Here is a 24,257-nt window from a genome sequence, read left to right on the forward strand (position 1 = left end):
TGGATTCCTCTGGCGTCGGTAAAACACATCTAAGGAAATCCAAATTAGGCCTAACTCCACTTGACTGTATTTGCTACCATCGATGCTAGTTTATTTAGCTTATTTCGCTTATTTAACTGTACTTTACCTGTTTAGTTGTCCTACTTGACTGTAGTTGCTAAGAGTCCCAGGCTGCGGTCGGAATACTACATACTACATGTTTTTTTTTTGCTCAACTGGAAACATACTGAAGGAATCTACAAAGGCAACTAGAACCCATCAGTGAACCAGGAATCCATCAGTGAACCAGGAATCCATCAGTGGACCAGGAATTCAGTCCTAAATACGTTTAGGCCGACTACAGTAGTTGTCTGAATCTCTACTCTGACAAGAGAAAGTAACAAGACCCTGTATGCCGCTCTGTACTATAGCATGCAAAGCGACGCTCCTGCCTCCATAAATTCTACCCTAGCCACGAACACTTGCCTTGGTGCCAGCACTTTCAATGTGTTTCCCATTCCTTCGTCTATGACATCAGCATCTTTCCATGCTTGTTCTCTTCCTCTTCCAGCTCTTTCTCTCTCTCTCTCTCTCTCTCTCTCTCTCTCTCTCTCTCTTTTCCAAGGAAAGCAATCCGGCAGAGGCAGAGGATTTCAGTAGCGTTGGAAGATCCTTCGGTTGTTTTCAGTTGCCATCTCGTTGTTCTATGATGCAAACCATTCACTATTCACAACATGAATAATACAGACCTATGAGGGGGATTTTTATAGCTACTGAGATTGCTGTGAAGAGTATGTGTGTGTGTGTGTACGCGCGTGCATGTGTGTGGCGCGTGTGCATGTGCGTGTGCATGTGTGTGTGTGTGTGTGTGTGTGTGTAGAAAAAAAACCCACAATTAAAAGAGAGAATTTTGCTTTGTACTTTCCCTAGGCTCCTTCCTGAACACAAGCTCCTACGCGAGCTGACAACGTCTCGTGTTGATGACATCAGCTCCCCGCAGTCTTTCCAGGGTCAGCTCATCGGTGCATGCAGCCCATCAGCACTACGGTAGCCCAGTATATAATAGTATGGAATCAAGTGATGACCATCGACTGCTCATGACCTCAATAGCGCCTCAACAGCTTGCCTTTGGCTATAAATGAGTAACAACATATGTTTTTTAGTGGCAGTGTTAATGAGTGCAATTAAACTGGTATAGGAAAACTGTGGAGGGCCATTCTATAGGGTCTTTATCACATTACGAAGTGCTGTTCAGTAGTGTGTTTGTGGATGCAGTCCATCCCCTTGAGTCACTTTGATTATACCCAACAACAGGCCTCAAGAAGTATGTTCACCAGAGCATCAAGAAGGGATTCTCAGCAGCGTGCTTGTACCCAAGGCGTGGTGCCTGAGTCCAGAGCCAGGGGGCGGTATGGTGGATCAAGGGGAAGGCACAAGACGGGCTCATGCTCATTCTGACCCCTTGGAGGAAGGAGGGCCTGAGGAGGATGAAGAGATGGAGAAGGAGAAGGAGAAGAAGAAGGAGGAGGGGCATGGAGGGGGAGAGTGCCCAGTCAGACCTCTTCATATCGTCTGGCCCCATAGGTGGTGAGTGTGAATTCTCCATCTCTACAGTGTAGATAGATACTTCATATGGCATTTCTATGCATGTTTTACATGTTATTTGTAAATGGTTTTGTAATGTAATGTTTTGTAAGGGCTCAATGAGATCTCAATGGACAGGGTTTTATTTTTCACAAACGGTCTGAAACAAAGTGGTTGGAACCTACCGTGAAGGCTAGCGTGTTAGCATATCAAAACGCCTGTCACGATTTACAAAAACAGCAAACACGTTTGGCCAAACAAGCCTGTTATTACCTTTCTTGTTTCACTGTGTTTGACGCTCCTGGCATCACATGGCATGACTCGAGAACAAAGAAGTCACGCAATCCATAATCCAAAGATCATGTCCTGGGCCTATCCTGGAACCAAAGTGACCTGAAAATACCTCGCAAACAAACATCAACGTACGCACTGTACGTACCAACCCTGCGGAAAGCTATTTGCTTTGGATCATCAGAGTATTGTTTTACAACAAACCAAGGGCATGGAAAATGACTAACACACGTTTCTTGTGTACCAGTGTCAAAAGAAAGAGGAAACTATCAAAGATTACTGGTTGGTTGTGTTGTGAGTTGTAGTGATAGGGGGTCTTCTGTTGCCATTTTAAACACACAGGTGTACTGCTCATTGAGTGGTTGTTTTGGTAGCATTGCTGTCAAATAGAAGATGTCAATTGCACATTGACTATTGACTATCAATTGCACATTGACAATTTAGATTTTCCATTTTATTTTACAACAGATGCATGAGTTTTGTGTAAACAGGGAGCCTGGAGAAGAACAAGGTTACCCTGGCCTATGTGGAGGATATTATACAGTACCGGTCAAAAGTTTGGACATACCTTGCCAAGAGTATGCGAAGCTGTCATCAAAGCAAAAGGTGGCTACTTTGAAGAATCTCAAATATAAAACATATTCTGGTTTGTTTCACACTTTTTTGTTTACTACATACTTCCATATGTGTTCCTTCGTAGTTTTGATGTCTTCAATATGAATCTACAATGTAGAAAATAATAAAAAAGAAAGAAAAACCATTGAATGAGAAGGTGTGTCCAAACTTTTGATTGGTACTGTACTTGGAGGATATTATACTTTCCAAAAGCAGCTATCCTTTACATCTTTTTTAGCGTAGGCCTCTTTTGTTGGCCTCTATCTCTGCTTCATCTGTCTCGGAGAGAAAAGACAACAGGGCCTTTCTGTAGATTCACATATTTCTCCTCTGACTCTATCCTCCTCTCGGCAGCAAAGCTTAGTTCCCTCACCAAAAACATGTCAGTAAATCAGATTAACAACCGCACAGACCACCAGTGCCGTAGTTCCTCGCTGGCATCGCCATTCGGTGTTGTCGGCATGGCGGGCGGCTGCGACGCTGCTAACAGTATCTGTTGCCATTGTCCCGCCCTCTGTTCTGTTTGCGTTTCGGGTGTCTGTTGTTCACCCACTCTTATATCAGTGACAAAAGCACCCGTCATGTAATCTCCTCTAAACTGAGCAAAACACAGATGGATTATCGCTCCCAAACATCCAAGCTTCATAAATGTTGGCTTCATTCTGGGCTAAATTAGGATTTAGAGAGATAGGGAAAGAGAGAGAGAGAGAGACAGAGAGGGAGAGAGAGAGAGAGGGAGAGAGGGAGAGGGAGCGAGAGAGAGAGAGAGAAATTAGGAGAATGAAATGGAAGCAGCTTCAATCGAGGAGATTATCTAGGCTGCTTTCTCTCTCTCTCTCTCTCTCTCTTTCTGTATCTGTGCCCTCACTTTTTTTGTCCTCATCATTGGTTGCAGATTGTTAATCTGTGTGTGGCCTGGATAGGCGTTCATCCTCAGATTACAGGACTTGTCTTATTGCAGGCACCGGCCAGGGGCGATGAAGGGGGGTGGGAGGGGGGGGCAGGGTTGGGGGTTGGGGGGGGGGGGGGGTGGTCAGATCATAGCGTGTCCCTACCCGAGGACAGCTGTTTACAGGTGAAGATGGCTTCGTGCCACAGTAGAGATGAGAAATAGGAGGTTAAATCTCTCTGTGCCAGTAAGAGTCTTAGCTCACGGGCTCGGGAAAAAAACAAACCACTAAGGTTGATCAGGATCAGCTTCTACCTCAAGAGGATTGTCCTCCTGGATCCTTATTCTGATTGGAAAAAAAATAAATAAAAAAATAACATAACCAAGACACACGTAGTGCAGGGCTGCCAGGCACACCGCTGGGACAGGAGGAAAACAGCAGGGGATGAAGAAAACACAGACAAACACACACTCTGTCAGAGAGGTTAGAGGTCATGAAGATCCTCCCAATGTTAGGTTATATGATGCTGTTCTGGATGTAGGACACCCCGTGAGGAGGGAACTGCCACGAAGGCGTCTGATGTCTGATGTTTTGCTTTTTTGTGATAATCTGTCTCCCGAATGGCCAGTAGTCATTAAGTGCTGCTGACACACAGGCCTGTGTGTGTGTGTGTGTGTGTGTGTGTGTGTCTGTGTGTGTCTGTGTGTGTCTGTGCGTGTTTGCGTGTGGCCAGTAGACTAGTGATTGGGCCAATAGAGTCCGGCAGTGTTGCTGGCCCAGATCCTGGGCTTTCCCCTGGCAGGCCCTGACCTGACCTCACCCCAACCCACATGACTGAGACACAGAGAAACACCAGGAAATTAGAGCTAAACATGGGGACATGGCCGTGATATTATTGAGTCATCCTTGTTTTGTTTTGCAACTATGGGGGTGGGGGGTTGATGTTTTTCAGAGTAATCGCTGTATGTCATGGTAACAGTACGACCTTTGTAGCACATGATTTGATCCATATCCGTCCATAGAGACGTGAAGCCAGTCCCCATTCGGTGAGTTGAAGCCATCGCCATGGCGTTTACAGCACCACAGTGTAATGGGGTCATGTCGCCACTGTAAGTGAAATACAACAGCTATAAACCATCCTTACCGTCCTGTCCCCACCTTTTCCAGCTACCGTTAAGACTGCATAAAGAACCAACTTTCATCCCAAAATTCCCATACGATATATCTTACCATACTTCTACTCCCCCCCCCTCCCCCCCCCCCCCCCCCCCCCCCCCTAACCCCGCAGTTCTCCAAAGACGGTGGGTTCGAAAACCACCGTCTGAAATGTGCCGTGTTATCTCGTGTTTGAACAGGAAAACAAGTCTAGGGCCGTCGCAACCGAAGAGTACATCGGGCTGTCATAATGTCTCCCTAACAACCCATTCTTTGTCTTTCAAGTGTCCCTCTAATTAGGACTCAGTCGTTTGCTTTTCTCCTGATTGGGCTCATTTCACATTGTGCATTGGAGTAAATAGTATTTGAATTTTAAAACGCACCTCTTGGGTGCAACATAAAGGGGAATATTTAATCACAGATTTCTAAATGAGAGGATCTTATTTTCATTTGGGCTGGTGCGTGATGCATATTAATGAGCTGGTACCGCACGAACATACTTTGCACTTGATCATTTTTTTCCTCACTCGGCTTGTTCATCTGTATTCGTCTGCGAGGTCACGGGGGTGATCAACCGCCACAAAGAAGTGAAGTACGCGGCGAAGTGAGGAGAACTGTCGGAAGTGTACACGTTAGGAGTGAGGCGTGTGCAAATGGGAACACAGCATCGCGTCAACCCAACAACCTTGTGTCTGACAAGGCAGGTCACTCAAAAGCAGGCTACTGCACCTGAGGGAGAGAGGTTGGTGGATGGTTGGGTTAAAAAACTCAGAGTGTGACTTTGTGCTCGTGTGTGTGTGTGTGTGTGTGTGTGTGTGTGTGCTGTATCTTAGACACGACGTTACCTTGGATTAAGAAATAACCTCTGTCCCTCTTAGCTACAGTCAGGTTAATGGCGTGTCGGCAGTGTGTGTGTGTGATTATGTGAGGATGCAGCCACATAGCCTTTGTTTGTCACTCTCTCTCTAATCAGTGGGATGACAGCTCAGACTTGGTTGACTGTCGCTGGGGGTTAACGGTCCTCATTAAAAGATCTAGGTCATCAGTGGGGAGTCAGGGCTCGCACAGAGATACGAGGTGGGGACGGGGAGGTGTGTGTGTGTGTGTTTGTGTGTTTGTGTGTGTGTGTGTGTGTGTATGTGTGTGTGCGTGTTCGTTAGTTTGTTAATTTGCAAATGTGTGTTTGCGTGCTTGTGTGTGTGCGCGTGTGCAACGGTGTGTGTGTGTGTGTGTGTGTGTGTTCATAAGGGGTCGCTTAGGAGGCTCTTCCTGACAGTCATATCCCACACATTAATTAACAGTCATTTTCCTTCAAAGGGGGATGGTAGCTCGGTGCTATCACCGGCTCATTCACTCATTGTCCTCCCCTGTATCAGTAAATGGGGGAATAGAGATTCATGCCTCGCGCAACGAGTTAAAAAGGGTAGGAAATAAGGGAATTAGCTTTTATCCACAGGGGAAGCCAGTGAATATGAGCGCTGGAAATGAGAATAAATAAGCCCTCACTAATACCTCACCTAAGGAGAGACCACTGAGGTAGCATGGGGGGGGGGGGGGGGGGGCTCTGTGTGAATTAGCCCGCTTTGTAGAAGGCTGTTTGACCTTCACACCAGACACTGTTAGAACAAATCCACTTTCTCTGTGTAACGATTGAAAATGAGAGCATGTTTTTAAGCTGGATTATGATTGAATATGATCTGATACGATCACAAGAAAGCTAATGCAGGGCAGCAGTGTATGATGTCTTACATTTGCTATGTAGTGCTTTCAGGGGGGAAGGGGGGGGGGGGGGGGGGCAACTCACCTCAACCACCACCGTAGTAATAGCCCCCCATCAGGGTAATGCACAGCAACCACTTTGCCCCAGAAAACACTTTGGCTGTCCCAGTGGACGGGAGGGGAGGGATTATTCCACCCAGAGGCTGTGGATGATTGGAAAGCCATAGTCGTGCTGTATGCGGGCTAGGTTGGGATTTTAGACATATACTCATAATCTAGAGATCTTTAGGGACCTTAGTTTAATCTCTCATGAATATGACGGCACATCCAGTGTCCCCTTCCTCCGCCCAGTGGCATTGAGGAGTCTAGTAGGCCAGAGAGAAGACTGCCCCCTACTGGCTCTCAACCAGCACCTCCTCCAGCCATTGCACCAGTCAGGCTTTTAGCTCTCGACCAATACATCTTCAATCTTTAATAGATTCTTTATTTAATAGCTACGTTGTAGTTAGAGTCAAACAGCAAACGGCAGTACTGGTAGGTGACAACTTTACTGTCTCAGCAAATCTGTGTCATCGACCTTCACTGTGTCCCTGATTCACGGCAGCAAACAAGGGGAAAGTTGTGAGCCAACGCTAATGCTACGTGTTAATGCTACGTGTTAATGCTAATTACCTAGCCTCTCCTGTTAGCTCACTGTACTCCACATTACCCCTCTTTAAGATTAGCATAGGGATGAGTGACAGGCCCCTCTCTCAGTGTGACATCTGCTCCACAGCTGAGCGCAGCACCTGTGTTAACTAGGAGCTCAACCTCCCAGGCACCGTAGACATCAAGGATGACTGCCTCCCTGAGCGAACAGGGATTTCTGTCAGCTTGTTAAATCCCCCACCTGGCTCACGCCACTATAGATATCAGAGTCAATTGCCCTCTAGGGAGTGCTATGATCTTTCTCACTGGCTGCTGCCTTGCCATGTACAACCTGGGCTGTCTGGTACGTGTGGTGCGTGTGTGTCTGTGTGTGTGTGTGTGTGTGTGTGTGTGTGTGTGTGGGGGGGGGTGGGTGGGGGGGGGGAATAAATCAGAGGGCTGAATGCGACCAGGAGTGTAAGCCTACGGCTCCCAGCGCACCAGAGGAGAGAAGAGCCTTGTTTGTCCTTTGTGTGTGTGTGTGTGTGTCAGTGTGTGTGTGTGTGTGTGCCTGTGTGTGTGTGTATAAGCAAACACCATCAAAAGGCCCTGAATTCTGTTTGTGTTGTTGTGTTGAAGGGAACACGACAAAGACCCCGAGCTCTTCTTCAAGACCCTGCTGAAGCTGAAAGAGAGAGGCCTGGGCTTTCAACTGTCTGTCCTGGGGGAGACCTTTACTGACTTACCAGGTACACACACACACACACACACACACACACACACACACACACACACATACACACAGACCCTCTGTTACAAGGGATTACGGGGAGAGGGTTTCAGAATGACATTCCTTTTCCAAGCAGTGTGTGTTCGGTTTGAAAATATTCAACTTTGTTGACTTTTCGTTCACCTTTAAAAACTTGTATAGTTTATGGCGGTTTACGAGCTGTTTGTCCACCCAAGGCAGATGTGAATAATAATGGTTTTAAATGTAATTGGTTATTAGATTAGATTAAAGGTTAAGGTCATCTGACAGGCCAATGCATTTAGCCCTCCGGACAGTTTTTAATTGATAAAATACACTTCCCATTAGTAGATGATGATGCTATAATCACTCTGAGACACTCGGATGTATTTACAGCAGAATGTTAAGTTAATTAATACACATCGGGCCGTGGCCGTAGCCACTGTAAGCAAAGAGCAGAGACTTACAGGAAACACACTCTCTTATATTGGGATGTAAACTTTTATTGTAGCATAAACAGATGGAAAAGAAAGACCGTAAATTTTACTCATATTTAGTAATTACGTTTAAGATTGCTCGGAAGGCAATCGCATTAGGCCAATTTTAATCTACTTTGATTTTCTGAATAGGGTCACTGTATTGATTATTTTTTCACCCCCTCACCTGTTTTTTCTTCTCTGGCGATGTCGGTCATATATCATAAACCCAATGTCAACGCGTTTGGTGTATTGCAGAGGACTAACTGTCCCTTACAGTACATCTTTTAGCGCCCCCCCCCCCCCCCCCCCAAGTCTCTCTCTTTCTCTGTTACCCTGTATTCAGTCCTCTCTCTATCCGCTGCCATCGTATAACTGTAGAATTTAGAACCGTTGCTGCAACTGTATTACAATATATAATAATATGGGGCAGCAGGTAGCCTAGAGGTTAGAGAGGCTGGCCAGCGATTGGTAGGTCGCTGGTTCGATGGAGGGAGCCGGAGGTGAGCTGGTGACTGGAAGGTTGCTGGCATCATATCTAAGGTACCCACCACTGCCGTTGTGCCACTTAACCCCTAACTGCTCTACGGGCGCGGAATATGGCTGACCCTGTGCCCAGAGCCTAGAGCTCTGTTCTCCCTTGGAGGTGTGCAGGTTTGTTGTCTCAGAGGGAGGAGGGCTGTGCAAAAATGACAACATTGTTGAGAATTGATTGCATGGCTACTAAACAGTCTTTACTGTGTAATTGTGTTACTACTGTATTCTGCGTTTTCGACAAGAAGAGCTTGCCAGTACGAATTTCATTGTCAGTAAATTGACAGTAAACACTGAAACTTCTTTCACGGTCTGACTGACCTGCTCTACTCAACACTTTTTGGAGTGAGAGAGAGAAGAGAGAGAGAGAGACATCTTCCTTCGGTCATCACTTTATTTTGCGAGGACACAGCAGCATGGATCTAATTATGAATCCAAAATGTCACGGCAGATGGCTTCTCAATGACATGCATTTGGTTGCATTATTTCATTTAACTTACCCTCAATTAAACTCCATTAAAGTTCTTTGTATGGGAATCTAATCGTTTCTCGCTGATCTGTTACGACACGGAGCAATAAAGAGTTCATGAAGTGAGTTGGCTGGATTATTGGAATCCGTGGAGTCAAAGCCAGTCCAGACTTTTGGCATTTCACTCAATCAGCTGTAGACTAGACATATCAAATGAATACTATTTTATCTTTGTCATAAAGTAACAAAGATGTCTATTGTGACTTATAGACACCGGTATCTGTCTCTGTACCACAGATTCGCCCTCAGAGCATCTTTCTCTCTCTCCTTATCTCCTTGTCCAGACATCTTTGCCCAGGTCAGAGGGGAGTTGGGTGCCAATATACTACACTGGGGGTTCTTGCCCAGTAAAGAGGACTACTTCAGGGTTCTGTGCCAGGCAGACGTGGTCGTCTCCACTGCCAAGCACGAGTTCTTTGGAGTCGCCATGTGAGTTCCCCTCCTTGTTTGTTTATGAAAGACATACGCGGTACTTACTTAAACACTTAAAGCTGCTTAATGTAATTTAATTGGATTTCCTCTGCAGGAAATACTGTTTGATTCTGTACTCACAGCGTCTCTAATGAGCACATTGAAACACTACATTAAAGATTGATTCTCAGGTAGTACACTGGAAGAGTGTCCTTTAGCTCTAGGGGGAATCCAAAGTGTGTGTAGGGGAAGGCCTACTGTGTGACTGTGAAGCCTTGCTGATTGATCAGATGACCGATGCCCTCAGCCCCAGACTTCAGTCACCTGTACATGGTATTTGAAGGTTTTCATCAGACAGATCCTGCTTGTGGACCAGAGACAGAGAGGTCCTTCAGTTGAGACGAGGGTTGTGATCTTCCATACAGAACACCACCCTGGCTATCTCATGCCCCTCAGCACATTCATACAACCAGATCTAAAGCATAGGTCTGGAGAAAAGGTGCTGCAATGTGTGTGTGTGTGTGTGTGTGTGTGTGTGTGTGTGTGTGTGTGCGCGTGTGTGTGTGTGTGTGTGTGTGTGTGTGTGTGTGTGTGCGTGTGCGCACCCGTGCGTGCATGCGTGTTTCTTCACATGAAACCAGTTTGAGGAGTCTGTCTACGAGAGGAGAGGAGCCAGGAGAACAGGGAGGAAACTCGACTTGCTCTGTGTAATAATGAAGTCATGTGCTAATTATGGCTGCTGTGAATAAAGACTTGTCCTTGTGAGTTTGAGAAGAGATGTCCCTTTGGGGGCGTCTTCTACAATGATGTTTTCCACTTCTCCTTTGATCCAAACCGTGGGGATCTGAGACACGCAGCCCACCCACAGTGCTCTATTGATAGTCAAGTCTGTGGATGCGGTGGGGGGGAGCTTTGTGTGGTGTGCGTGGTGTGTGTTTTGAGGTACAACACTGAAAACACATATTGAATGGATCAATATCATTCTTGGTTCCCCTGAGAGTCATTTTCAGGTGGAAGAGGGGATTTTCATGTTTCTCCAACCTCCAATATTCTTTACTCAACTGTTTGAAAGTAAACACTGAGATTTCAATGCTCCTTGAGGGTACAATTCCATCGCAAACCTCATTAGGTAGTCGGTAATTTCATAGCTGTTCGATATCATCAGCTTCAAATAACATTCAAAACAAAAATTGTAAAATGGTCGCCTGTTTCCACACCACAAGGATGAACAGAAATAGAGGCCCTTGGAGATCGCAAACAAAAAGAGCAGTCCACTCATATTGCCCGGCTGAGGTGTCACCAATGAGTTCCATCCTCATTATTGTGGAATTCGGCCTAATCTGATTAATTATGAGCAGGCAATGTGAGCAGACGCCTATTCATGCCCTGCAGTGAAGAAGTAATTTAGCCCAGCAAAATTATCAGCTAATTATATTTGAGATGAAAAGCCTGATAACCATTTTGCACGCTTACACATTACAGCATTGGGATGGAACTGACCCCAGTAATCGGTTTCATAGATTGTGCTGTCATAGATCGAGGGGGCTAAAGGGGCTAGCGTCGTACTACCTTGAAATTAGCTTGATTAGCATCGCTATTCTTTGGAGTGCAGGCAAAAGCTATTTTATTACGAAGCGCCACACCACTTTTGTTCAGTGCTCAAAGGTACTGCAGATCCACTTATTATTAAAGCCCCGTTGCCCAGGAACTAACTGTTGCTCCTCAAAGCTACCAATAATTAAGAATTAAATGATTCGGTTGTTAAAACCATCTCTGTTGGTTTGTCTGTATCTCTCGATTGTATCTAAGTGCCTACTTCTAGGATTTGGCAGTTGGCACCTCACATTATACATACATGCTACAATACATACCAGTGAATAGCCTCATCACATACATGTATGATATAATCTTTTTGCTTTCACCACTTTAGTCTTATGAAACTAAAGTCCTAAGAACTAATCTGATGTTTAAATATGCATGTCTGTGGCATGAGAAACGGTGCACTAAAATGATGGCAAGGAGTGAGATTGAGAAATCATCAAATATTGATGTACAAAATATGTTCTACAAAATATTTAAATAGGCAGTGGTCAGTCTGCGGGGTTCACATAAGTTGAATCAGTCGAAGGAGGCTACGTCTAAGAGTTGTTTTCATTTAAAGTTATTTTGGGAGATGAGCATTTGAACAAATAAGTTATTAGGATTTGAAAAATACACACGGATGGATTTTCGGTTCTTTTTTGTAATGTTTTATTTTTTTAACATCTAACATTTCATGTGAATCAGGCTAACATTGATGGCTTACTGAAAGGAGTGTTTTTCTTCCCGTTTTCAGACTGGGATGACTTCTACTGTGTTGCAGGGAAATGTGCTACTGATGCTTTTCTATAGACTGTATCTCCCCTGCTAGTCTGTGGGGCTTCATTTATTCTGAAATGTTCATGAAAAGAAACCAATGTCAACACAGACACAATGAGCCCCATTTTAACATTGCTGTTCAGCTCATGCAATTATTAGTGGTGAATATTGTGTTCCGTTTCCAATTTTGGTAAAGGCAACTTTTGTCTGCCTTTACCAGGACTGAAACAGACTTTTCAGCAAATGAATTTCTGACAGATCAATTATATTGCTAAACTGTTGCAGTGTATTTTGCTCTATATTACTGGTTGCATTTAAGTAGGTTTAAATGAGAAAATAAATATGCCATTTTGTGTTCTGTAGGCTAGAAGCAGTGCATTGTGGCTGCTATCCACTCTGTCCAAAGACGTTGGTGTATCCTGAAATATTCCCAGGTACAGTTGACAATAGGCCTTCATATAATACACTATAATACATTACAAGACATTTTGTTTTGTAATTCTCTTTGTCCCTAGATATCTTTTGTATTTAGATAAGATGTTGGAGGTGTTAATGTGCAAAAGTAGGCCTACTCTAAAATAGAATAGAAAAGTACTTCCCCATTGCTTTGAAAGAAATATATAATTCACCTGATTCTTAAGTCCACAGCTGTGCTTCTTCCTTCAATTAGATTTGCATAAATAATGTGAATCTTTAAAAAGAATACTAGTTCAATTATGTAAAACCTGGCCCAGTTCAGTGTAATATGTATTTTTAATTACAAAAGTGAGCTGTATCTATCCAGCCTGCGCTTTGAGGTTTTGTCTTTCATTAAAGATGTATGTTTAATTTCCTCCCCCTCTACCTCCCTGCTACTAGCGGAGTATCTGTACGCCACACCTGAGCAGCTCTGTAAGAGACTGCAGGGACTCTGCAGGAGGCCAGACGTGGCGAGGAGACATCCCGTTAAGGTAATTAACACTTTGACATGACAAGAGAAACAGGATTACTGTAACACACTGCTGTTCATTCAGTCTCTGGGATTCCTAGTTTCCAGGTTTCTCCCTCCACCCTGCCAGCCTCCATGTCTGCCTGTCTCTTCTCTCTGTATTGTAGGTTGACACCACAGCCTATTCCTGGGCAGCTCTGAAGGAGGATTTCAGGAGTCTGCTGGCATGCGAAGGAGACCACCATCCCTGACAGCCAAAGTGACTCCAACAGTCTGAAGTGAGGGCTAGGCAGCCTCCAAGGATCAGCTCAGAAGTGGGCACACTTACTTCAGTCCATTAGTGGCAAAATGAGATGGATTTAAAGGTTGTCGGAAAGTCTGCCGAGGGAGTTTCTGGGGGCTGTCGTCGTCATCGTTGACACAGCGCCACGGGCCACAGACCTGTGGTGGCCTCAGACAGCCCGTTCCTGTCCCCTGCACCTCTCCTCCTCTCCTCTTCTCTCCTCTCCTCTCCTCCTCTTTCATTCTCTTCTCTTCTCTTCTCTTCTCTTCTCTCCCCTTCTTTTCTCTCCTCTTCTCTCCCCTTCTTTTCTCTCCTCTTCTCTTCTCTTTTTTTCTCTCCTCTCTTCTCCTCCTATCCACTCCTCTCCTCTCTCCTCTCCTTTTTTCCAAATCAAAGCCATGCCTTTTCTGGAGACATTGTGACGGGCCTGTAAATGTCCCTATCTTCACATGCGAGAGAAGCATTTTATGTGTGTGTGTGGTTTGACCAAAAAAGAAGAAAGGGGAAAAAACGTGTTAACCTCTTTCATGTTTCCCATAGGCGGTGCCACCTCACATATCCGGTTGTGTCCATTTTTATCCTTTGTACTGGAGGACGATGTAAGGCTGGAATTCCTTTTTTTCCCCCTACCACTGTGACAGAGTGGCAGCCAAATTGTGGCTTTGACGTGCTATTCTGTTCCTCTCCACCTGGGCTGCCAGGTTTAGGGGCAGAGCCTCTGGAAGGCTGAGATGGTTGAAGTGCCTGAACAAAGTTTTCGTTGGCCTCCTTGTAGTCTCCGATTGATACTGCACAGGTTTGGGTGTGTTTGTAATGTAGCCGGTGTTGCCTCACAAGTCAGCCTTTCCCTCAGATTGACTCATTGATGTAAACCCTGTCAACCCTTTCTGTACCAGGTCTTGTAAGTGGTCAGATCTTGTAAGTACTAAGGACATACCAGGGGTTCAAACGTTTCTAAATAAAGATTTGTACTGTTTTGTAGTTACACAACAAACTTTCATCTGTATATTCGTTGTAGTCTGTGTTCTGGAAAGCATGAAAGTGGGCTGAAGTATACTGGCAATTGGAAAGCATTTGGTTCATCCTTTTCCAGGACAGGCTCCTGAAATTGGTCTTGCTCAGACTTCCAGCACTAACACGGCAAATGTGTACAACCAAAGTTTACATAATTGATACGTTTTTTCGCCCCTTGAGTAGAGAAGAAACCCTTACAAGGTAAAATTAAAAAACAACCATTAGAAAAGGTGAAATGTTAACCACAGCCTTGGGAATCAACCATATAACTACAGCAGGGGAGGCTGGTGGAGGCAGGTGTCAGAGGACCGGCTAATTGTAATGCATGGAACGGAATGAGGATTGTGTACCAAACACACGTGAAGGGAGAGAAGAGAAACTACAGCATTGTTAGGACCACTGGTACTTTCCCCTCCGCCTCTCCGCCTTCTTCGTCTCTAAGCGTGTTCCTCTTTAGTGTTGCTAGCAGCAACCTGAATCCCTTGCTTTCTCATGTACCCTTGATCTTTTATGGAGAAAAACCAGGCCAAGAAAACAGAATTATTCGAAAACAGGGGCTTAGACGGGGGGACGGGGGAAGATTTCTAAAACGATACAGAGTTAATATTTGAATAAGAAGCTTTCATTATGCACGTACATACTGTAGCTGTGTTTGTACTAGAGGGCTACAGGCTGGGGACTGGAGGGGTGCCCATCTAGGTTATTAATGGGCGCCAAGGTAGCATGGCCCTCGGGGTGTATCTTCAAACTGTCCACCCACACGACTGAGCGCGACACTCGGCTCCAGCCCCGGGCATACCTACCCTCAGCCCCCACAGACCCCCCATCCCAATGGATCTTATATTCTCACAGATGATAGAACAGGAAGAGGGGGTGGGTGGAGGATGGAGGGGTTTGGGGATGGGGACTCCCCCCCCCCCCCCCTCCCCCTCTCCCAACATCCCACCGATCCCACACCCCCCCGCCACAAACACATGCGCACACACACACATTCACACACACTCAAACAAATAATCACAAATCACACACACACACACACTATCAAACACAAACACATAATCGCGCACGCGCACACACACACACACACTTAAACAAATAATCACGTCACACACACACACACACACTATCAAACACAAACACGCACACACACACACACACACACACACACACACACTCTGGCCCCCCACCTTCAGCTACCACACAGAGCACCAGGTTTTCTATCCTGCCAATGTGTGAGTAGGAGTTGTGTTTACACACAGGGCCCCAGCATGGAAGTAGGAGTTGTGTTTACACACAGGGCCCCAGCATGGAAGCTGTATTCTCTATTGACATGATGCACATTAGCAGGGATCATGGTAGTGGATGGGTTAGAGAGAGAGATAATTACATCATTTGATGTGTTGAATCTTATTAAAATCCTAGGTCGCCCAGTTTGGACCCCCATGGTACAATTAGTCCCTTGCGCTTAGCGTGGTTGCTAGGCTAGGGAATGGTTCTGAGTTGTTTTTGTCAAGAAAAGGAAATTTGCTGCGTTTCATTTCCCACGTCTCTCCCCTACTAGGCCTTTACCTGCTATCCTCTCTTATTGCTCTGGCCATGGACCTCCTCTCATGTTCAATATGCAGGCCAACACAGAACAGACCATAATGCAATATGTAACCATCAGTATTATCATTATTAAATGGACACTAAACCCGACATGACACATCACTGCAATTTACCACTAACACATATTCAAACTGTAAAAGTCGAGAAATGGCGTCCCGTGTTTAAACACTGTGAACAAATCTGCCCTGTGGTGATATTCTTCCACCTGGTAGTCACGGGAAGGAACGGGAGAATTAATGCGATTCCTCTCACGCTAAGCTAAGTATGTCAGACTGGCTGCTTCGTTTTACGTCGAAGGGTAGAGCCACCGACAACCCACTCCTCTGTGTGTGTGTGTGTGTGTGTGTGTGTGTGTGTGTGTGTGTGTGTGTGTGTGTGTGTGTTGATAATGGTACATGTATGCAAATCAAGACAGTTCAAGATGCACAGAAACACGCACTGTTGTGCAGACAGTAAAGTAACTGCATATTGAGAAATAATGTAATTACAATGTAAAGATTAGTTATCAAATTTCACCATAAAACAGCTGCATTTGGTGACAGACGGAAGACTTATTTTCCCGGTAAATATTGTATATTAACCTTTATTTATTTATTTTTTACTTCTCAGATATTTGAAAAAGTAACATTTCTAGGAGATTGAACAGACACTGTCTATCCCCTCGCAGTGCAAATGTATGATTATGATAATCAGCGGTTATGAAGCTATGAATCACCACTTCCCTCTGATTGGACCTTTAAAATCATGGCACCAACACGGTTTAATGCTGTTAATTCACAGCGTGTTCCGTGATGACTTTTAGATTGTCCACATCACTCCCACTTTCATTCTGTTGTTTCAAACAGGTCTCATCCAACAGCCCTTCCCATTGGGAATTCATTCAGTTACCACTCACTCCTTCCCTGCGTGGAGCGAGCATCAGCTGATCGGTGAAATGATTGTCTGCTGTCCATATGGCATATTGTCTGTTTAATCAATTTCCGTCTGAATGTGTTGGGATAGGATTTGAGAGCGGTGTTTTAATCGGTTCTGCTCCACGGACATACATACAGTGCAGTACCTCTAGTCTAATGTTAGGGCACAGCAGGCATTTTCACTGGAGAGAAACTGCTGTATCTCTGAACAGTCAGTCAGCTATGAGGGGGAAACAGAAGGGCATTTGTTCAGAAATAGAAAATCAACACATGAGGCCAAAATGATCTGACACGCAGCCAAGATGACCAGGCCTGCAGATGCTGTTTCTCCCACACTGGACGTACACAGCTAGGATATGATAATCATTTAACTGGGTCATATCATATGATTGTTTATTATTTTCTGTCTTGTCTATGGTCAAATAAATGACTGTAAAATAATCCCACTGTAGTATCTTGTACAGTATTACCATGCGTTTCAGCTGTAGCTACAGTCAGTGGACCGCTGTATGAGCTGACCATGTGATTCAGGGGCGGGCGCGTTAACACAAATCAAACCACAGTACTTGTAATAGCCTATTGTTGAGACCTAGGTCTGTTGAGAGTAACTATAGAAAGCATCTTACACACTCAAGTGGAGTAGCGTCTGATATCCACAATTGCTCAACCCAAGCCTCCTTTTCCACAGTCGTAGTGGTCGTTGACTAGCAGGGCACCCACAACAGACCTAGGTCGCGACCTAATGACGCCCGTAAACCCCATAACAACGCCGTCCGTCTCCCCGTTGCAAAATGCCACCCCACTCATAAAGGTTTTACAACAAAGTCTATAAAACACTGAATGCATTAAACCTTTTCATTGGCCTGTTAATACACGTTGCTTTGAACGGTCGGTGTCGTGTGTACTGCTTTTGTGTGTGTGTGTGTGTGTGTGTGTGTCTGTGTGTGTGTTTGTGTGTTTAAACTGTAGGCCTTATCCTACAGTATGGGTTGTGGGCACTGTATGTGCGTCTTTAATGTGTACCTCAGGGTAATATGATTGTTGACTCATATCTGTTACTCCATTTGTGGCCACTTTCCCCATTGAGAATACTCTGAGAATCCCCATGGACCATGGAAACATCCATGAGTTTTGTTTATTTGTTTGCTCCGCCCCACATTTTGTTAATTTACCATGCCGTTTTTTACGAGTGCCTTCTACTGGCTGATAAGAGCTGTTTTATAGGTTTTGGTTACACTATGTTTCCTAAGGCTACACTTTTAGCAACGTTTTAAGAGGTGACATGCAGCAGCATATAATGCTAAGAAAATAGGCTACAACAAAACCTCAAACCATGAGAACCAATGTACCATGATCCATCTCTCTCATTCTGTGTGTGTGTGTGTGTGTGTGTGTGTGTGTGTGTGTGTGTGTGTTTGCGTGTGCGTGTGCGTGTTCATCTCTCAATTCAATTCAAAGGAGCTTTATTGGCATGGGAAACGTGTTTACATTGCCAAAGCAAGTGAAATAAACAATACAAATTAACAGTAAACATTACACACACACACATTTTCAGAGTAATAAAGACATTAAAAAGTCTCAAAAGAATAAAGTTGTGTCACATGTTACGATATTTACTATGTACATAATGTACATCTCTCTCTCTCTGTCTCTCTCTCTCTCTCTCTGTGTTACATTTCTGGCCTGTTGTCATACCCCATTCTCTCTCTCTACTCATGCATACAGCCAAGTGAGAATAATTCTCCCCGGTAATTAAAGGCTCTTTTTTTTTTTTTCTTCATTTCTTGCCAGGGGTCAAATAAAGGGAAGCGGTTCATTTCTTAATGTGGAGGTCGCTAGATGAGTGCGTCATTGTTGCTGGAGGTCCTGAATGACTAGATTGTGGCTCTAAGCAGAAGCTTGTTCCCTCGTCTTAGGAACCTATTTCTACTATACAGTCATGAACTATGGCAGCATCATTTTGTCTTGGGTTAAAGGCTAATTAATTGTTTCTCCATAAATTATAGTTTGCCAATAACGGTATTTTTGTGAAGAATACTGGAATAAGAATTTCGTTTTTGTTTTGTTTTTTTTGTGTGTGAAGAAACTCTTCTGTTTTTGGAGAATGTCGAAAGGCATACAAACCTCAGTATTTTATTGCAAGAAGAATTTGAAAGTAAGAACATATTGGTTTGGGGCATTTTGAAACTGGTGGTTTATCAACAAAGAACAGCAACATTAATTTCACGCATCAGGAACGAGCCTGGTTCCGTCCTCTTGGTTCTCAGGCGGCCTGATTGTGAGTCTGAAACAACACCTCCAGCATGGAACGACAAACTAAAAGAAAGAGAAAATACAAAGACACTGGTCTGGGGAAATTTGTTTATGCAAATGTCCATGTGCACATGTGGATAGGGATAAGCAACAACTGTTTCTCCTCATGACATCTGATACATGACTCTAGATGTCTAGATCTGTTATGCTACCGTGGTAACGGAGTAAGGGGCTGATTACGAGGATGTTGAACGTCTCTCTTATGACTCATGGTTATTACTTTCAACGTCTTTGTTTATTCCAATGTACCCTTTTCTCAAGTCCTGTATGTGCGCCCCATCACTTCCTACAGACAGTAGAGCATGCAGTACATTTCTGTTGACGAATCTCATCTCTTGAGAGGAGAGAGTTGTTTTCTTAGCCTGTTTGCAAGGGTAGGGGGTGTGGTACTGTACACTGGACAGATTGGGTTTCTAGGAGACACCAACCCTTTAGGAATTGGATTCGTTCTCACCCCCATTTTGATATTTTCAATAAAGTACCGTTTTGAACAATTTGGATCAGTACAGGTCATCAAAGACAAAACTGCGAAATGGCCATTTCACCCACCTAATTTGTTAACTGTATTTAGCAAATAGAACCTTCATCATTATGAAAAGAAGTGTCCCAGTATCAAAGGACTTTGACTGTCACAGACATGCAGCACGCAGTTCTTTAAAAATGCAACACTTTGAAAAATAAATTTTTAAATAAAGGCCAGCCTCAATATATTTTCCATGAGGCTTCATTTGAAGCCCCTCCCAGGAGGTTGAGCATTAAAGGTGCCATAATTAGATGAGCCCAGTGCTGAATCCACGTTAGCTTTTTACCCTTGCCATATGGACCCATTCTGATTCCTCTCCCTCTCTCTCTCTCTCTCTCTCTCTCTCTCTGTGCCGGTGTTCCTGATAGAAAAAGAAAAAAAAGGGCTGAAAATTAAAAAAAGAAAGGAGTTGTGTCCTCAAGTGACACAGTCATATGCTATCAATATGCTGCCATGTTCTTTCTGAGCGCAGGCTGTGCTTTAATAGGCCCGGTGGTTAGAACGTGGCATGCCTTTCACAGGGACACTGTATTGTTATGCTTTCATTTCTTTTTCTTTCCTTCTTTCTTCCTTTCTTTCTTTCTTTCTGACCGAGGACTTTTCTCTCTTTTAACTTAAGCAGACAGCCGTCCGTTTTCATGAAGCTCTTCCAGAGAGAGGAACAAAGAAGGGGGGCTCTCCAAAACAGAGTGGTCGACAGTTATTACATGGAATCACTGCACACAGAGAGGCTTGGCTCGGAGTAGGAAAACAAAAAACCAGCCACATTCCCAGAGTGCACTCTGACTCAGGGCTTAGGTATGGAGGGTCCCATTGCTGAAAGTCGTGTCATAAGACAGTCATGTCATTCCGTATTGTAATTCTCCCTTTTTCACCTGACCACTCCGCAGTTAACCCCCTGTTCCGAGGGCCGGATACCACACATCATTTCACAACACGCAATTCACATTCTCTGACTGTCTCCCACCATGTTCATGTTTTAAATTACTTTAAAGCCCATTCATGTACTTCAAGACCCTTTTCGGCTCTGCAAAACAAGCATATGCATGAAACATTCCCAGCGAAACTCTTTCAAATCCAACTCCAACTCATGTTTTTTGTCAGGAGTGGTGTGGGGAGTGAAATGTGGCGCTGAAAGCTTTGGTGGCCTGCCGGCTCGTTTGGTCTTCCAAAGTATCTCTGTGAGCCAGAAGGGAGGTCACCCCAAGCTGGAGCTCCTTCTCCCCCCTCCCACCCCCCCTTTTATTCTCTGTGGAGATTTAGCGAAACACACGACCACAAAGCTCGTTTAAGTATGTCACTCTCCCATCGTTCCCAGTCTCACTGCCAAAGCATGAGACATCTGATTTACAGAATAATAAAATACAGAAAAATGGCTTTCCCATAATTATAGACTTTCTCTTATCTCCGTGCTAGAGAGAGAAAAACGAGAGAGAGAGGGAGAAAAATGAAGCAAATTCCATACAGGCAAAGTCTTTGCATTGGCTTTTTAACTAGATATAAAAAGAAACTGCTGTTTGGGAATATGAAAGAAGTCGGCTGATTTAAAACTGATGTGAAGACCAACTACAGTACCACACAGCTACAATTGTATTTCAGTGGATTATTTGTACACTCAATCCATATGTAGATATATGCTGACAGAGCAAGGCTTCTTGACAGTGTTTACACAAATCACGATTGCTCCTTGACAATAGTTGGTAGCATACCAAAGCATTCAGTGATCTTGATTTAACTTGTCTTTGAACACTTTGATTGTCACAGAGAGACCAGGCTTCTGTGGCAGGCTTCAACTCTCTGGTTGCGCCCCACCTCAGATAGACAGGGAACCGGTTACTCCACCCACGGCTGATCTCCCAACCCACCCCTAGTGTTGGAGAATGGTATTACTGTACCTTCCAAATGTCTTAAGAAGTGCTGGTGTTTGACTTGAACGTTTACCAAGATCTCATGCTAATCATAATCTCTATAAGGCGGGGTGGGTTGGCATTGTTCTGCATCCAGATGAACCAAAACCCCGTAAGAGTTTCCCTGGGACAATTCTGCAGCGTCTGTGCTGCAGACCCACCTGCTGCCTTGCATTGGGACTCTGGCTCTACCTTTGGAGACGAAAATAGCTCAAAGAGAAATAAACTTTACTCAGAGAGGCAATTCTCCGAGCACACACAGGGCGCGTTTCATGTGGTCTAGGCGGACGAGAGTGGGAGTGGAGCAGCAGCAGCTGTGCTTAATAGTGATGGGGAACACCTGTGTGTGTGACTCTGCCCTGGCCACTGGTGACCAGTAGAGGGGGCTAATACACCCCACCCTCTCTGTCTATGGTGACCTACTCTATGAAGTGGTGCTGACCACCTATGGACCACTCTTGCCTGAAGGTTCATATGTAAGCCTTATCGAAGGTTCACAAAGTACATGTACTCCTCTTACAATAGTAAAGACCTACTGCAGGCCTAAATTGAGCACATTTCCCAGGATGTTTAGATCAGCAAAGGCAAATTAGTAATTAATGTACTCTTGCAGACATTTCAGGTCCCGTTGACTTCATACACAGGACAGAGAGTGACGTGCATGTATCAAGCACTCAAAAACGCAGCCTATCAGTGTACAGTACAGTGCGGGACATGGAAGTGGAAAAGTGACACATTTAAATGGCGTTACACGCAAGTCTAGATTAGGGCGGCTGTTTTAATTGCAGGCAGCTTTGAGGAGCAGGCCTGTGTAATAGGATCTGACAGACGTATGATATGGGTCCTGTGATCACCATTAGACTACAAAGGCCCCAGCACTCTTCTCCCTCCCATTCATTCACTCTCTGATTGACTGGTTTATTTCAGGAACAGCTCCATTAGTTATATTCTGATGAGTGGTCGTTCGTCATAGAAAATAATTGAAAGTAATCATCTTGTCCTCTGTGTCGAGTGTGTGTGTGCCAGTGAGTACAGTATGTGTGCCGCTGTGCAGTGTGTAAGTAGTCCCTCTCAAACTCTTGATTGTGTGTGTGTGTTCCATCTCTATGACTATAATGAGTGTGTGTGTGTGTGTGTGTGTGTGTGTGTGTGTGTGTGTGTGTGTGTGTGTGTGCGCGTGCCCTCTTCAGAAGTCTTCCTTGTTTGGCATGCAATTCTAATGGATTAATCTGCTAAATATCCCAGCTAATTCACAAATGAGAGTTAGCACCTCTCTGAATATAACTGAGCCATTGTGACTAGAGCCATCTGATAATCAAATCAAATCATAACCCTGTTCATGCATCATCATTTACCAATTGACATGTCTGTCTGTTTTTGATCACTCACATTCTGGAAAACCGGGATGTTCTCATTACGCTGTCTTTGTTATGGGCAACCAGAGTGTATTAGTGTACTACTGTAGCTAGTTAGTTTGTTAATAGGTTGTTAGTACATTTACATTTATGGCATTTAGCAGACACCTTTATCCAAAGCGACTTACAACAAATACATTTGTCTAAGTAAGTGAATCATCTATCCATCATTCATCATAAGAAAGAGTAATATATGCTAGGACCAGGGGCCATTGGCAGTCACAATGGTAGAAGAAGGAAGAATTACATTTTTTTTTCATTTTTTTTTCACTTGTACATGGGGATAGTGGGGATGAAGAGGTCTTTAGGAGGGACAGTTAAGATGTAGCTTGTTGGCCTTGTTGGACTTTGGCAACTTTGATATAGTACAAATAAGGAGGAAGTGAGGCTTTCAAGGGTTAGGGTTATGGCTTGTGACCACAACAAAGATGATAAAATCACTCAATACTCCACTTGTTTTTAATATTAAAACGTGTATGACATAGGTACCATTTGAATAAGCAATGGTGATAGATACCCACAGATGGGGTGCTCACTCAGTTTGATGCTGGTATTGAAGATGTTGATATTCATTATCCCACTTGGATAACAATGTATATCAAAGCGCCAGACACACATACTCAAACAATGAAACATAGCATTACTACTATTGGTCCTTTCTTTAGGGAATACTTCTAGAGACATTACTTCAGACATTACAAGGCAATTGAAGAATCAGAAGGATTTCCCTTTACTACAGTCAAATAAGTTCCCTAACTATTATGCATTTATTACAAAACACTCTTTCTTTGCAGGAAATCGTACAGTGTTGTAAATCATGTCAATGATAAGGGAGTGCAATTCCCGATCTACTGTAGATGACAAAACTTGGCTAACAGGGTGAAATAAGGTGCAAGTCCTCATTACAAATCATACATTAATACTAGTAACATGACTACTGGGCTAATTAACTTCAAATTAGCTTCCGATAGGCACAGTACGCCCTCTCATCTGTACATGAATCAACCCACTGCTGTACACTGAATAAAGTCCATAATCTTTCTTCTCTAAGCCAAATATCTTGCTCTTTATTGCTTTATTTCAGGTCATCGATCTCTCCTTCTTTCTTCATTTACTTCAGGCCAAAGATCTCTGGACTCTCGATGAGGATGAACTCTATGATCTGGTTCTGGTAGACCATGTTGACCGCTATGTTGCCATAGTCCAGTTCAGGCCACATGAGGGTGGGCCCAAACACAATGCTGACACCCTGAGTAGACATCAGGTTTTTCCTCGAACATGTTAGGATTCTGTAAAGAAAATAGAAAACAGTAAGGTTAGAGTGTCTGGAATAAGAGATTAGAGGAGGAGAGAGAGCATAAATTTTTTTTTTGAGCTTGAGGCAATGGAACGTTGAGTATAAACTTGAAGGGTTTTTCCACTCAATAACATCATGA

General features: G+C 44.1%; 2 protein-coding genes across 4 annotated transcripts in view; one reads left to right on the forward strand and one right to left on the reverse strand.

Moving 5' to 3' along the window:
• gtdc1 (glycosyltransferase-like domain containing 1) overlaps positions 1–14,061 on the forward strand; it is a gene marked incomplete at its 5' end in the record, with an annotated part of 28,718 nt that extends 14,657 nt beyond the window's left edge. The window contains 7 exons of one of the 2 annotated variants that reach the window (XM_083681642.1): positions 910–1,026; positions 1,294–1,566; positions 7,500–7,609; positions 9,432–9,576; positions 12,280–12,350; positions 12,775–12,866; positions 13,012–14,061. In XM_083681642.1, the coding sequence (XP_083537768.1) occupies positions 910–1,026; positions 1,294–1,566; positions 7,500–7,609; positions 9,432–9,576; positions 12,280–12,350; positions 12,775–12,866; positions 13,012–13,095 (892 nt within the window). In that variant the 3' untranslated portion in view covers positions 13,096–14,061. Of the gene's footprint in view, positions 1–909; positions 1,027–1,293; positions 1,567–2,322; positions 2,448–7,499; positions 7,610–9,431; positions 9,577–12,279; positions 12,351–12,774; positions 12,867–13,011 lie in introns of those variants that run through there. The other variant, XM_083681643.1, reaches the window with a different exon arrangement.
• A 9,201-nt stretch (positions 14,062–23,262) lies between these two features.
• The window catches only part of arhgap15 (Rho GTPase activating protein 15), a 41,993-nt gene continuing 40,998 nt past the window's right edge, over positions 23,263–24,257 (reverse strand). For both annotated transcript variants that reach the window (XM_083681996.1, XM_083681995.1), the window contains exon 13: positions 23,263–24,110. In XM_083681996.1, the coding sequence (XP_083538122.1) occupies positions 23,933–24,110 (178 nt within the window). In that variant the 3' untranslated portion in view covers positions 23,263–23,932. The remainder of the gene's footprint in view (positions 24,111–24,257) is intronic.

The sequence above is a fragment of the Argentina silus genome (assembly GCF_951799395.1).
Source record: "Argentina silus genome assembly, chromosome: 12".
Lineage (NCBI taxonomy): Eukaryota > Metazoa > Chordata > Actinopteri > Argentiniformes > Argentinidae > Argentina > Argentina silus.